Consider the following 14,338-nt stretch of genomic DNA (forward strand, 5'->3'; position numbering starts at 1 on the left):
GCAGGAGGAGACCCGAGAGCTCCGGGTGTAGCACATGAGCACCCCCCGGCACAGCCACCGCCGGATCCTCGGTGCCTTCTGTCCCTCGCTGTGCTACCATCAGAGCTTCAGCAGCAGCGCACTCGGTATCAACCCACGGGGGAACCAGGGCACAGAGCCAGGAGCTCCCCCAGCACTTAGTGTGCTCAGTCTGGACATGGTGCTCGGTACCCGGCTGAGGGAGCAGGCTGGGTCCTGCATGGCTTGCACATCACCAAGGGTATTTCAAGCTTTCACTTGTACTTTCTGCCCTGGGCAAAACAAGGTGCCTGAGAACAAGCATCTCATGCCATGGGAATCCCATCTGGGAGCCTGCTGCTGCTCAGATTACAAAGGATAGCAAAGACTGAGCAGAAACTAGAACACCTAAGACATGTAATTGCAGACCTGGAGCCTGCTGTAGCCCAGGCACCGGCTCCAGACCAAGTGACACAATCTAGTTTGAGAATCATCATTTGAACTTTGTTTCAGGAGAAACCTGACACAAGCACAGGCTCCCTCCTTTCCCCCAGCCAGGTCCTACCACGGGGGAGCACACACGCAACCCCAAAACTCAGGCATGAACATCTGGGGGGGGGGGGGGGAGACACAGACAAAACCTCCTGTTGCGCAGCTCACCCAAGTCCTTACAATGGGCAGTATGAACCCATCAAGATGGGGAGAAGACATTCCCAAAGCAGCTTAAAGCACAGCACACAGTATCTGTGCAGCACGCCTCTGGTTTTAACAAGCTCTTACTTAATCAGCCTGATTTAACCTCGGCTGTGGGCGATGAGAAATCTGGCTCCAAGTGTGCAGGTCAGCACCACTCCCCATCACCTCCCTCTCCTGGCAGACTGTGCCTTTGCTTGCAGGTGCTCTGCAACACTGTGCCAGAAGCAAAATGCTCTTCCCTTTGCTCACAAGCTCAGATGCTTTTCTGCAGATGGCTGTGGTTTGAGAACTCCCAACTCTCACTGTTGCCGTGGAGAAAAACCAGCAGAGCCAGAAATTCACTAACACAGCAGCAGGCAGCACTGCTTCCTGCTCTAGTCCAGTCGGTGAGCATGGAGCAGTGCCCACACACCTCGGGCACAAGAGCGAGCCCCTGCAATGGGATGCAACCTCTGCAATTGTAAGGGGACTCTGCTGGCAGATCATTGGCACAGAAATACAGCTCTCTCCCCATCAAGGCCGTTTGTAAGTGGTCTTTTGCAAAGGTTTTTTTTCCAGTGAGAAGTACCCAGGGGCATTCAAGTTTCAGGAGGATGAGGCCAGCAAGGCCTATCAATACCTACCAGCACCAGCGAGACGAAGGCAAAACCAGGAATGGAGGCCCAGCTATTTTTGCAGAGAATGAGATCTGCTGCAATCACACCCCTACAGGGAAAGCTTGTTCTTCTCTCCTACAAATCCCTGAAATCACAATCTGCCCGCGGATATCCCAAGCATTAATACAGGCTGTGAACTGAACCATCCTGAATGGCGCTCAGGCCTTACAGCATGCCTGCTAAAGCACACCACACACAGAACACCCAAACCACAACAAAGCAAAGCTGTGAGAGAACAGAAGGGCAAAACCAGACATCAGGAGTTTGACAAAGGCTGGCAGACAGCGTTTCCCTACAGGATGGTTCACAGGAGGACTTCTCAGAACAGAGAAGCAGGCACAGGAGAACCAGGAAACAACATACCTGGACGGCTGATCAGTGCAGAAATCCCTGACGACTCACCCAACAACTCACCAACCGCACACACACATCCAGATGCACTTTTGGGAGTCCACCTAAAGCACTGCTAGCAGAACATTCAACCTGGCCAAGGGCCCTCAGTTTGGATCATCAGATCAGAGCAGCAACAAATCTCTCATCTGCAGTCCTGCCCAACCAGAACAAGCAGCAGTCTGGGGCAGGGAAAAAAGGACGAAGAAGCAACTGCAATGCTTTTTTATTAGCAAATAGTCTCTGGACATCTAAAGGAGATCAGCCCTTTCCAACATTAACTCAAATGTTGTTGTCAATTACTTGCACCACTCCCACACTTCAGTCTTTGTATTTCATACCGCCAGAACCTTTGGGTAAACAAAGAGCACAGAAACACAAAACAATACAATATATACAGGCTTCCCAGCAACTAAAAGAACCTAGGGTTTTGGAGATTAGCAACACTTTGTTCATTTGCCTTTGCAAGTAACATCAGAGCATCTCAAGTTTGAAAATAAAAAATACTACAATATTCACAATATAAAACTTAAATACAGGGTTCTTTAAAAGTTAAAGGACTGCTAATAGCTATTGCTCTATCACAGCTGTCTCCCAACAGCAGCTCTGCTGATGAAGCACTGAGAATTTAAGGTTCACAAAGCAACATTCACATTCTATACTGCTCCTGGTCAGAGTTCAGATGCTGCTGCACTCATGAGACAGCACAGCTGGAGACTCATCAGGAGCTCAACTCAAATACATCCCACCAACGGGTGCAGCAAGGTCACAGAACAAGGCAAATGCCTACACTGCTGGTGGGGCTGCCACCTCTCGAAAGCAGAAATGCAGGTCCATGCACCAACACCACCTGCATGTCTCACCTAGCTGTCTGCATTCCCAGCTCTCCAGCTTGTGGCTGCATAAGTCACTAAGAGGTATGTCCTCTTCCTCTCCTCTACCCTGTCCCTACTAACATACTCCTGTTTTACTAGTCATTGGATAAAGTGACTGGAGAGAAAAAGCTCATGGGCTGGTCTCCTTGCTGGTGTAACTCTGCAGAGTGCAATGGAACTGCAGCAGTGGGGATGCTGCCCCACTGTGCTGAGTGTGCAAGCTTTACACAAACAGGGCAGACCTACAGAGCACGCACCTACAGCAGAGAAACTCAATCCACCCATGCGCAATCTCATCCACAAGAAGAGATCATAAGTGTGCTTGAAAGGCAAGTAAACCGAGTTTTGCCTAGGAAATCTGGATTCTGCAGTGGAATCCAGGTTTGGTAATTTCATTTTCATTTCAACATTCAAAGGAAGCAGAAAGGAGGACAAACAACAGCTACAGTATTTATCTCTTTGGTAACATCTGTAAAACTCTCTGAACGATGGGTACATCTTACAGTAATCAGCATAAAAGCCTGGTAAGATCCTGGAGGAGTTTCATAGATGGAAAAGAACCAGGGAAAATAACTTGGCCCAAATTAAACGGGGCCTGCAGGAAGGTGAGAAAGACTGCACAGGAACTGGATCCCTCAGATTCCTGCCCTAGCGACCCAGCAGTGCCTCACTGAAACTAGATCCCACACACAAGCTGAATCAATAACCTCTTAGTACAGACAGAAGGTTTGGAGTGCATTTAAGGATATTTCTTTAAGGCAAAAATGGGTGAATACAAGCTGAGGAGGCAGGAAGGTTGGCAAATAGTCTGAAGGTGGACCAAGCAGCCACAGGATACTTCCACAGTCAAGTGGCTCTGTGGGTCCATTTAAAGAGGATTTGGATCCCATCACTTCTGGTCACACACAACTTTTAAATGCGGCTCAGGTGAGCTGCAGCCTCGCTACAACACAAAACTACCTGTTGTATAAAATGCCTTTGCTTTTGTTTAGTTCCTTACAAAGAAAGCTTCACGTTCAAAGTTAAGTTTTCATAACCAGCTCTCCCCTCATATTGCAAAAAGACTCAGCTGATACAGCAGAGGCTGAAGGAGCAGCAGAGAACCAGTGCTCCTTCCAGCTGAAGACAGTTTCCTCAAACAGGCTGCAGACAGTCTTGAGGCAGAACAGCAAGACTTGCATTGCCACGTCTCAGATTTCACCTGTTCTTTGTCTTGGGTAACAGCATAACCTGGTGGCCCAGTCAGCATGCAGACCACCAAAACAGTGACCAGGAGGTCCTGCATATCTCTGAGATTTCCAACACCACATTACAACAGGAGCACTGAACAAGAGGTTAGTCCAAAATGATCTAATGCTGCCATGAAGCACTGTTTCAGGGTTGAAATCACAAGTACCTGCCTGAAAACCTAACTGTGCAGTGGCAGAAAACTGCACTTCAAATACACTGCTACGGAGTCACCCACATAGAGCTGTTATCAAAGCAGCTTGCATGAAGCATATTAAAAACATGCATCTTCCTTAAATTTCTGGAATGACAGTCATCAACTGCACAGTCTCCCCAGATCAGACTGTCGACAGCTGCTAAGTGAAGGCTGCAGTAATCTTGAGGTCCACCACAAAAGGATTATGCAACTGAAGCCTGCAAAGGAATGGGAGAAGAATAAGCTTCCTTCCAAACCAGTGATGGGATCCAAAATAAATAAAGAGCTTTTGGAAGTCGGTATCAAATAACTGTCAGGCCATGGATCCAGTTCCAGCAAGTAAAAAAGCGGGACTTATTGAATCAGTAAGGACCAACCTGAAAACAACCATTCCTGCCTTGGCTTTGTGTTGTGCAGACCACAGGCTGGTTTTATAAAACTCTTCTGTCACTATACTGCTTGCTTCTCTGTAAAGGGTTAAATTCTGATCTTACTCAGCGACTGCATCCGTTCAGCTGAGATAAATGGACTCCCAGGCAAAAGGACCACTGGGAAATACATATGCCATGCTGTGACAACAACATGCCTGCAACTAAGAGGACAGCTTGAGGTCAACTTTCACTTCCTCAGCTTTCTGCTTCTCTTGCTTTCTTGTCACCGCTGCTAAAATTGGTTCAAGGGCACTTCAAATTTCTAGTAGAAAATATTTCTCTTCTTGCATCAAAACCCCAAAGGTTTAACATTTACTGCGGGCACACAGAAGTAGAGTCTGAATGTGAACTGGAAGTTGGTGTTATCTGAGTACCATTATTGGAGAGCTGAGAAAATAAAACAGTCCAGATTTCCTGCTTAAGGGCACATCTCCATTTTGCCAGCAGCTGCAACAAAGAGCATATAGTTTATCATGCTTCAATGCTGCACAGATACCCATCAGGGAAGAGAAATTACTCTCCTCTAAAATACAGGTTTTGGTTGGAGAAGAAGAGATTTGAGAACAGTTTTCTGTCTTCACCAAGAACCACTACCCCTTGTTTTACCTTTAGGAACAAGGAGGTAAGCTGAAATTTTACCTGGAGAACAAATATTAACACATTAGTCTGACCTAACAACCAAATTCTCTTCAAAACCTCATCCCTATTCAGCTGTAGTACAACAGAGATTTCATTAACTCAGGATTCTTTTCCTGAAGTTGAATGGAAAATAAGAAAAAGTTGCCCCTCAATGTCATTTCAAGTGATGATCTTTATCCTCACCTGAGGGGTCTGGGGACAAGGGAAGACACCAAAACAGCTTGATAATAATACTCAGCCCTTTGGGCTTTTCCTCTTCTGAGTGCTTTGCAAAGAAAAAGCCTCACCACATCCCTGTGAGGTAGGTCAGTATTATTATATTCCCTTAATACAGATATGAAAACTGAGGCAGAGAAGTGACTTTTCTGAAGGCCACTGCAGGAATCCATCTCAGAGATGGAGCCAGGAGACAAGATTCCTTAGCTCTCAGAGAATTCCCTTTCTCTCCTGTATCTCTCCTCTTCCCCATACGAGTCTTAATCTTAATGGAGAAATGAGCAAAGGAGAAAGGGGCTACAGTGCCATGTTTCTGACAAATAGCAGGACTCCTAGTACTACTTACTCCACATACTCCAAAAAGGATTATTAAAGTACCTTAGAATGAATGCCAAAACGACTGCACACATTATAAAGAAGCCAACATACAATACAAACCTAGCTTAATAAATAAGTAAAGACATGCAGCTGCAGTTGTCACTGAGTGCTGAGGGGTCCTCAGCCGAGCAAGGTCCCAGATGCTGGTGGGCAAGCCCACGTCATTCCTGTGACTCTACTGCCACGCCGACAAGCGCGTGTCTGATGGTGCGACCATGGAGTTTATACCCATCCTGAGTCACCAGTGCTATCGTGCCTGGCTGCATCCCCTCCGCTGGCACATGGCAGACTATTTCATGGTCGTATGGATCATATTTGCCACCAACAGGGTTCATCTTCTGAAGGCCATGTTTGGCAAATACACTTTGTAATTTGGCCTCTATGAGAGAGAGACCTTCGTAGATTTTCTTCAGGGTTGGGTTTGGATTACTAGGCTCTGCTTCTTCTGCAGCGCTCTCAGCAGTCTTCTCCAAGATATCTGCTACCTCCACAAGGTCTCTGCAGAAACTCTGGATCCCTACAGGCACAATGAAGCAAGAAGTAAATGAAGGGTAGAACATACAGGGCTACAGCACCGATGACAGGCACAAAGTCACAGCAGTCTGAAAGCCCCTTTTATGCTGCTAACTGAACTGTTATTTCAGCAAGAGCAGAGTGTCTTCTGTATCCTGTAGCCAAAGCTTTAGCATTACATGGGTAGTTATCAAGACTCCCCAGATCAAAGCATGCGCAGGAAAGTTACATCCATAAATATACACACATATATATAGTATACCTGACAAAGCAGAGCATTAGTATTTCACTCCAAGAAGTTCTAGCAATTAAGACTTGTCATTTAGGACACTGTTCCACACCCTCTCATACGGTCCCACAGACAAATGTTTTGCCAAGCCACTCACACAAATGCCTGTGCACATGGGAAACAAATACAATGGAGGGAAGTAAAAATAATATATGATCATTCCAAAGTACAACCACAGTTTTATTCATTAGTTAAGACCACTGTGGAAGGCTGGACAGAATGGTCCCTGGGTTGGTCGTCAAAAGTCATGCAGGCTTTTTCATTAGAAAAAAGGGGTTAGATTGTATACACCAGGAGAAGTGGTACAGTACACAGTGCAGAAATGTCAGGAAAACCAGGCTCCATCTCTTACATAGATGCTGTAACTAACTTACTGGAACGAGACATTAGGAAAACAGAGAAAGAGAAACAATAGTTAGGTTCTGTCTATAGTTGTACATACGTGTTTAAACATGTACAAAACAAAGAAGTATGAAGGAGAAACAACAAAGGAACAGGCAGAAGCAGACTGATTACCAACCAGCTCATAGTATCATTTATGTTGCTAAAGCTACAAGTCTAGTTATCTTTACTAATGCTAAAATATTTCTTATAGAAGTTTTAAGGAACATCTGATCTAGGAATTCACAACCTTTGTGGCAGGCAGGATCTACCTCCTAAAAGTTAGAGCAGAAGAGAAGAAGCCGTTAATATGGTAAAGGAGATCACGACCTGGTAACACAGCTAAGAGTATGTCATACACCCTTGCCAGGGCCAATTCTCAGCATGCAGAAAAGCCTGTCATTTCAACCAAGTCAGGAGAACTGCACTGGGCCTATTTTATTTAAAAAATTTAATAAAAAATAATTAAAAAAAATCACAGAAGAGTCACTGAGGTAACCCTGACAGGACACTGCTGGACACACACGAAAACACAGTGAGCAAGCCCAGACACCAGGAGTCCAAGGCCAAATATCATGCCAGACTTTACAATGACTGAGTGCAGAACAGGGGGAGAGAAACACTGCTGATCAGCACTTGATACTCAGGCAGGCAGGATACTGCAGTAAACACAGCTCTGCCCCCTTTCACTTACCAAAGAGCTTGGCATCTTCCACAAACTTCTGTGTTCTCCTCCGGACATTCTCAGAATCCGCCAAAGCTTTCCGGTATCTCTCCTGTAACCACCATCACAAGGGGAGACATCAAAGAAAGAGATAAAACCCACTTCCTGACAGCTGGCAATCCCTTAAGCTTTAAACAGAGCCCGCTTCACAACAGAAGGTTGTGCTGGGCTCCTCGTTTTCCTTACATGCAAACCCAAGCCCCTCTCCTGATTCATCAGCACAAATGCAACCCACTCAAAAAACCCAAGTGAAGGCCAGAAGCATTCGGAGTGCAGCTCAACTGAGCATCACAGTGGCAGGCTGCTGCTTTTTGTGTGACTCACTACAACTACTGAGACACTCCCTCCTCTAGCAGGCACTGATGGTCTCAGCAACAGCTCCACAAATGGCTGATTTATCACTTGGTGCAGTAGAAGTCTCAGGGTGATTATCTCCAGAGTTGCCTGGTGCTCCAGTATTTAATCCTCTCCCTTTTCACATCTGTTCTTCAAAGTCCCCATAACATGATCCCCACCATCTCCACCACACCGCTGTCACTATAGAGGACTTTCCTTCTCAGACAATCCAGATCCGGTGCAACACAGTATGTGATGCTAATCATGACAAAGCTACTGCCATTCCCTCTGTACAATGCTGTGAAAGAATTGACCAGATCATCTCCAACATACAGTTTTGCCTGTCAAGATCATACTACCAGTGTCTTGCTCCTAGGTACCACTGACAGATGGCATTTCTGGGGAAGGCAGACTGTACTTCCACAGTGCAACCTCTCACACTTAAAGCACAGCTGCTTTGAAGTCTGCCACAGCACAGTGGTGTTGTATATGTGCTACAGGGCTTACAAAGCTGGGTGTGAAAGACAGACCAAGTCATGGGGGCTGAATGAAAGAGATGATGCCACCAGCAGCATACTCACAGTTAAATCTCGGACTTGTTCTTCTAATTTGATGGCTTTGTGTTTTATGGCACAGTCAGAAAGGGGATGCTTGGGCTCATCATGGGGATCTTCTGGGCCACACTCGTCTCCTGTACTTCTCTGCTGAGCTGCAGTGCTGAAAACACGGGGGGACCCCCTGAAACACAAACTAATGACAAAGAAGGGAAGTTAAGTAACAGGCTCAACAAGAATTTGAGTTTAGTGTTGTTACTAAAAGCAGCTCTTACAAAAGGCACACAGGTTCTAGATAAAATCTTGGCTCCTCTCAGGAAATACAGACAAGCAGCACAGAAGCACAAAGAGATGTTTTGAAAACTTCTTTTACTTTACACTCATGTCACTACAGAGGCTGAACACTTCCTTGACACACCTTGCAATGACATGAAAACAAGGTGTGGGTTGCATTTTTGCTGACCCCCAGTGCAGGCGGTCGATACCGAACGGTGAACTTCAGCAAGTTTTTGCAAGGTAGTCCTGAGGAGTTGAGCAGTATAACGCTGGTTTTAGTGATGTAGAAACCCCAGACAGACACAGTATTTGGTGTATTCAGTTTTTCTCCTATTGAGCGAAGAGGAAGAGAGTTGGAAACTTTTGCCAATCAGTTCTTGTAAAGTAGCACTCACTAGACTGAACCAGCTTTCGCATCGACTGCAGTTAAGAAACGAAAGAGAACTGTCAGAGACATGACCATGTTGTCTACATCCCAAATATTCAGGAGCCTTCTGCCAGGACCTTCACAGCTCCATTAGCTCTGGAAAAGGGACTGAGCATGCCAGCTGAAAGTTGTCCCTAATACTCTCCAGCAGTTCTAAGCACTTCAACTGTTTTTATCTCCACTGGCAATGAAGTCCCAAAGACAAAAAATCCCAACCGAAAACAAGCCCAAGCCCCAAGCGCTGAAGCCTACCTTATCTGCAGTGACTTTCTCATCCCAAGTATGCTTTTCATCTAAAAACCCCACTTGTCAGAGGTCGTGCTGGTACAGCAGGTGGAGCTCACCCAGGAGCTGACTTCACAACTTGCAGATGAGATGACGAAACCACCGCAGAGGCGGATAATTGGGCTGAGCTGCAGGAACACCACCTCAGTAACAACCCCATAGGCTTCCCAAAAACTGGATAATAGAAGTCTGGCTGAAAACAGTTAGGTCAGAAGATGATCAAAGCCAGTGTGAAAATACTTTTCACTTATTCTGCTCTTTTCCAGAAAGCCCTTCATCTGCAGTAACGATGCTGCCACTGCCAGAGTGAAACCAAGTGTTTCCACTCCCCCTCCTACACCACGTTTACAAACGGACCTAGACAGGACCCTTCTTGCCAGCATGAGGCCAAAGCCTCTGCCCATCTCCCCTCTCATGACTATATACAGGTCTAGACCTAGAACAGGTCTGCAGAAGAAAGTTCAATTTCCTTCCAGACCAGCTCCATTCAGGAAACACTTCAGTATACACTCAACAAGGAAAGGTGTCTCCTTTTTTGGGAACGCCTGAGCTCATCTTCTGAGCAGAGCTTTCAACATCCCCTTTAATAGAGGGGTTTTGCATACACTAAGTGCACACCTACCTTGTCAAACGAAGCATGGCATGGAAATCACTGCGCTGGCACCGACCCAAACTTGTGTGTTTATACAGCACAATTCAATACTGCCCAGAGATGCTAATTCAGGCTCCAGAAGCAATAGTGTGAGTTCACATTACCAGGCCTGCACCATTAAAAGGTTTCTTACTTTTCAGCAAGGCTTATATTGCTCAGGTACAATGTCACAGAAGAGTCTAGCATTTGTTTCTGGGTCTATCAAATGGGCCATAAGATCCAAGTGCTGTTCAGCAGTCCAGCTAAGCTGAGCTTACAGCAGCAACTGGAAGAGACATGTTTTGCTCCCCTTATTCCAGTACTAGAGCTGTGCAGAATGAAGCTGCAGGGAGTTAAACCAGCTGAAAACTAACCCTACAAAACAAAAAGACTTTTCTGTCTGTGTCCCTGAATAGGTCTGCTGACAGATCAGATGAGTGCAAGTGCCAGTACAAAAGAGAAAACAAAAACATGAAGCTTGGTGAGATGTGGGAGGGAGAATATGGGGAAGGGAAGAAGTGTCCCCCTTTGGGTGGCAGCCAGGGCTCTTTGACCAAAGCACAGTTTAAGAGGTTTATATGTGCCCTAGCATCTCCCATCATCCCAAATTTAACAGCCCAGATGTTGCCTTAGTGTAACTTTAGTACAAGGTTGCTAAATACTCACAGCACTAATGACAAACTTCCTTTTTCCCAGCTGAAGGCATTTGCGCATGATAGTTTTTATTGAGTACTTAAGACACGATCTGTGTGTAAAACCTGTGTGTAAAACCGTTCCTTTTCAGCACACTGCATGCCAAATACCAGTCCAAAAGTGCTTCTGTTACCTACACTTGCTCTAGAATAAGATGTTCTTCTCACTTAATCTTTAAAGAACCAGGAGAGGGGCTGTCACCAGGATTTTTTCAAAGAGCTCCCCAGCCACTGCCGCTCTGGGTTTCAGGAATGCCAGCACAGAAGATAACCCCATATTTTATCCCTGGCTGCAGAGATCAGTTTAAGGCACAAGACCCCATCTCGAATGATTTCAAAGATGCTTGCCACATTTGTGTGTTGATTGGTTTACACAGCACTTTTTCTAAGTTACAGAAATTAGACTAAACTGGAGGTGAGGACAGAGAACCCCTTCACCAAGGCTTCAAAATCAATCCATGAAGCTTAAACAACTGCAAGGCTTCCACTGTAAAATAAAAGGTGTGCCTGTGGCAAGCACCAATTACAAGCTCTGCCCTTTATCATCCTACCTTTCACTTAAAGAGGTGCAGGGACGGAAATTGGCTGTGCTACAGCTGAAGCAAGGAACCTGAAATGCAGCTGAGGAAGCAGCCTTGGCAGGCACCTCACAGGTTAGACTCCCATGCTTTAAATAAGCTACACAAATGAGTTAACTCTTGCATCCACGAAGCAAAGGTGAGTGAGTCATTTCCCTCTGCAAGTGATTTACACTACTCCAATGGGTGTGTTTTGGTGTGTAGGAGGAGAGGGGCAGGAATGAGCTGGTGCCTCAGCTGCGTGGACCTGTCTACGTGAAGCAGAGAGTTGCCTGCATGGACTCCTTTCTCCAGCTCCTGAAACCGAGCCACAGAGCATTCCCCCATGCAGTGACATGCCCCATACGTAGCGTGCTGCTCAGACGAGCTGCCTTAAAAGTTGTGGGAAGGATGCAAGCACCACAGACTGACTCCAAAGGGAATTCTTATTACATAGAACTGAAAATGCCACTCAATTTACATCTTCCTTGCCACTAAAATGGGCAAGTGCTATTTATAGTCTGTCCACTGCACTGTGCTCCATCTTCAAAACACAGTCTTGATCACAGCCACCCTAAAAATAGGCAGAAATCCCCCGGAGGAAGTTGACACATCCTAAAGTGACAGACACATGGAAGTCCCAGAGCATGTGAAGGGATTACACAAGTAAGCTGGTGATACAGAAAGATTTACAAAGCGATGTCACAGAAAGGCAGGCAGATAGATGTAGCAGACAAGTTGACTATAGCCACATGGCTTAAGCCAACTGTCCCTAAAGATCATTATTTAAATGATGAGAACACCCCTCTGTGGTCAAAACAACAGTATCACCTCTTTCTGGAGCATAGGCAGGATGGTGAAATGTTCCAAGACACTGTCGTGTTCTCTCTGAACACAAGGGTCCTACCACACCTCTCCTTAAACACTCTCTCCTCCTCCCAAATTAGCATGACAAAGCACGCAAGTGCTGAGGCACACAGAAACCTCTGCATTAGCAGTTGTTTTAACTCTATGAGCTTGCTTTGGCAGGAAGTCTCCTAAGTACTCCCAGTTACTGTGCTCAGTTTCATGAGGAAGTGATACCAGAGATCAATTCTATGTGGATTCCTCTCCCATGGAACTGGAGAACACAACTGCACCTTAACACAGGACAGAGTTAAACCGGGCAGCAGGCTCCTGACTGCAGTGAGTTTATAGAATCATAGACTCACAGACTGCTTTTGGTTGGAATGGACCTTAAAGCTCCTCCAGCTCCAACCCCTGCCACAGGCAGGGACACCTTCCACTGGAGCAGCTGCTCCAAGCCCCTGTGTCCAACCTGGCCTTGAACACTGCCAGGGATGGGGCAGCCACAGCTTCTCTGGGCACCCTGTGCCAGCGCCTCAGCACCCTCACAGGGAAGAGCCTTTGCCTAAAAGCTCATCTCAGTCTCCCCCTGGCAGGTTGAAGCCATTCCCCTCCTCCTGTCCCTACAGGCCCTTGTCCAAAGCCCCTCTCCAGGTTTCTTGTAGGTCCTTTAGGCTCTGGGAATTGATCTAAGGTCCCCCAGAGTCTTCTCTTCTCCAGGCTGAACAAGCAACCCTCTGTGGATCAGCTCCCATCAAGCCACCTACTTCAAACTCGGTGCACACTGTGAACAGAACAGTTTTCATACATATATGAGCATATAAAAAAGGGATGACTTTCACCATGTACCCTTACACCTGGTTCCAAACACAGCTGCTTCTATTACATGCTGCAGAATTATTTAATGCATTTAAATGGTCTTTTAACTTTTTTCTTCCAAGGGAAAACCCCCTCTCGAATAAACTAACATAGAATACACTTTTCTCCTGCCCACATTTTACTCCAATAACCAAAGCACCTGTTATGGATTTCCCTTTTACAAGCCATATCCCACCATGTCCAAAGATAAGACTGGACACTGTTTTTTCTGTCCCAATACTGACCCAGTTAAACGTATCCTCTTCCCCCATCCACGCAGAGCACGCTGAGAGCACAGCTGCTGCATCCCTACCGCGGATAAAACCCGAGGAGCACATGCAACATGTAATCCATGAATAAAGGGTTCAGACAGACAGGAAGAGATGCAGAAATCGCCCGTGGATACGTGTAACGGCAGAGAACAACCCCACACCGCGGCTCACTGACCACGCAAACGCCTTTCGCTAGCAACTACAATCAATTCCTCCTCAAAATGACACTTTTCCGGGCACCAGATTGATTATTAGGAGCCCATTTTTGCCCCGGGCCTTATGCCGGCGGCAGCCGAGGGGAAACCGGAGCCCTCCGGGGCTATGGGGCCCTCCCGGCGCCGCCCCACAGCCGCCGGGCGCTCCGGGCCCGGCCCCGCCGCAGCGCCTCGCCAGGCCCGGGGCTGCCGCGTCCCGCACGGCGGGCGGGGAGGGGTCAGCACCGCGAACGGCTGCGGGAGGACACGACCCTCGCCCCGCCGCACGTACCTGCCCCGGCACGCCAGGAGGGACACCCCGCTGCAGAGCCGCACGGAGCCGGCCATGGCCCCGCGCTGCCGGCAGCGCCCGCGGACTACAGCTCCCGGCAGCCTCTGCGAGCCCCGGCGGGCAGCGCGGCGGGGCCGGACCCGGCCCACGGGGTGTTTGCGGTGCAGTGCATCCGGTAGCCGGGAGCGGAGGGGTGACAGCGGCATGGGGTCAGCTCCTGACCAGCAAGTACCGGGCGGCTTGACCCAGCAGCGGACCCGAGGTGCAGGATATGGTGCTGCTGACCTCTTGGTACATAAATATGAACCCCCCGGAACGGTGTCAAAGCGTGTCTTTGACTGGGGTCGGTCAGAGGTGGGGAGGGATCTAACGGAATGTAGGGACAGGCCAAGGGGAATGGCTTTAACCTGCCCGAGGGTGGACTGAGCTGAGCTCTTCCCTGTGAGGGTGCTGAGGCGCTGGCACAGGGTGCCCAGAGAAGCTGTGGCTGCCCCATCCCGGGCAGTGTTC

At 47.5% G+C, this 14,338-nt stretch overlaps 1 protein-coding gene across 4 annotated transcripts; it reads right to left on the minus strand.

Moving 5' to 3' along the window:
* Window positions 1-1,948: 1,948 nt before the first annotated feature.
* Window positions 1,949-13,895, minus strand: GRPEL2 (GrpE like 2, mitochondrial). Of its 4 annotated transcripts, none has more exons than XM_034066950.1 (4): window positions 13,829-13,895; window positions 8,526-8,694; window positions 7,579-7,660; window positions 1,949-6,218 (listed from the first exon to the last, which is right to left on the minus strand). In XM_034066950.1, the coding sequence occupies exons 1-4, from the start codon at window positions 13,882-13,884 to the stop codon at window positions 5,863-5,865; spliced, it is 663 nt and encodes a 220-aa protein (XP_033922841.1). In that variant the 5' UTR covers window positions 13,885-13,895; the 3' UTR covers window positions 1,949-5,862. The 4 variants fall into 4 exon arrangements, with proteins under 4 accessions (XP_033922841.1, XP_030899196.1, XP_030899195.2 ...); XM_031043336.2 differs by lacking the exon at window positions 13,829-13,895 and adding an exon at window positions 13,316-13,701; XM_031043335.2 differs by lacking the exon at window positions 13,829-13,895 and adding an exon at window positions 12,198-12,360.
* Between the last annotated feature and the right edge of the window lie 443 nt (window positions 13,896-14,338).

Source organism: Melopsittacus undulatus, chromosome 10 (assembly GCF_012275295.1).
Source record: "Melopsittacus undulatus isolate bMelUnd1 chromosome 10, bMelUnd1.mat.Z, whole genome shotgun sequence".
Lineage (NCBI taxonomy): Eukaryota > Metazoa > Chordata > Aves > Psittaciformes > Psittaculidae > Melopsittacus > Melopsittacus undulatus.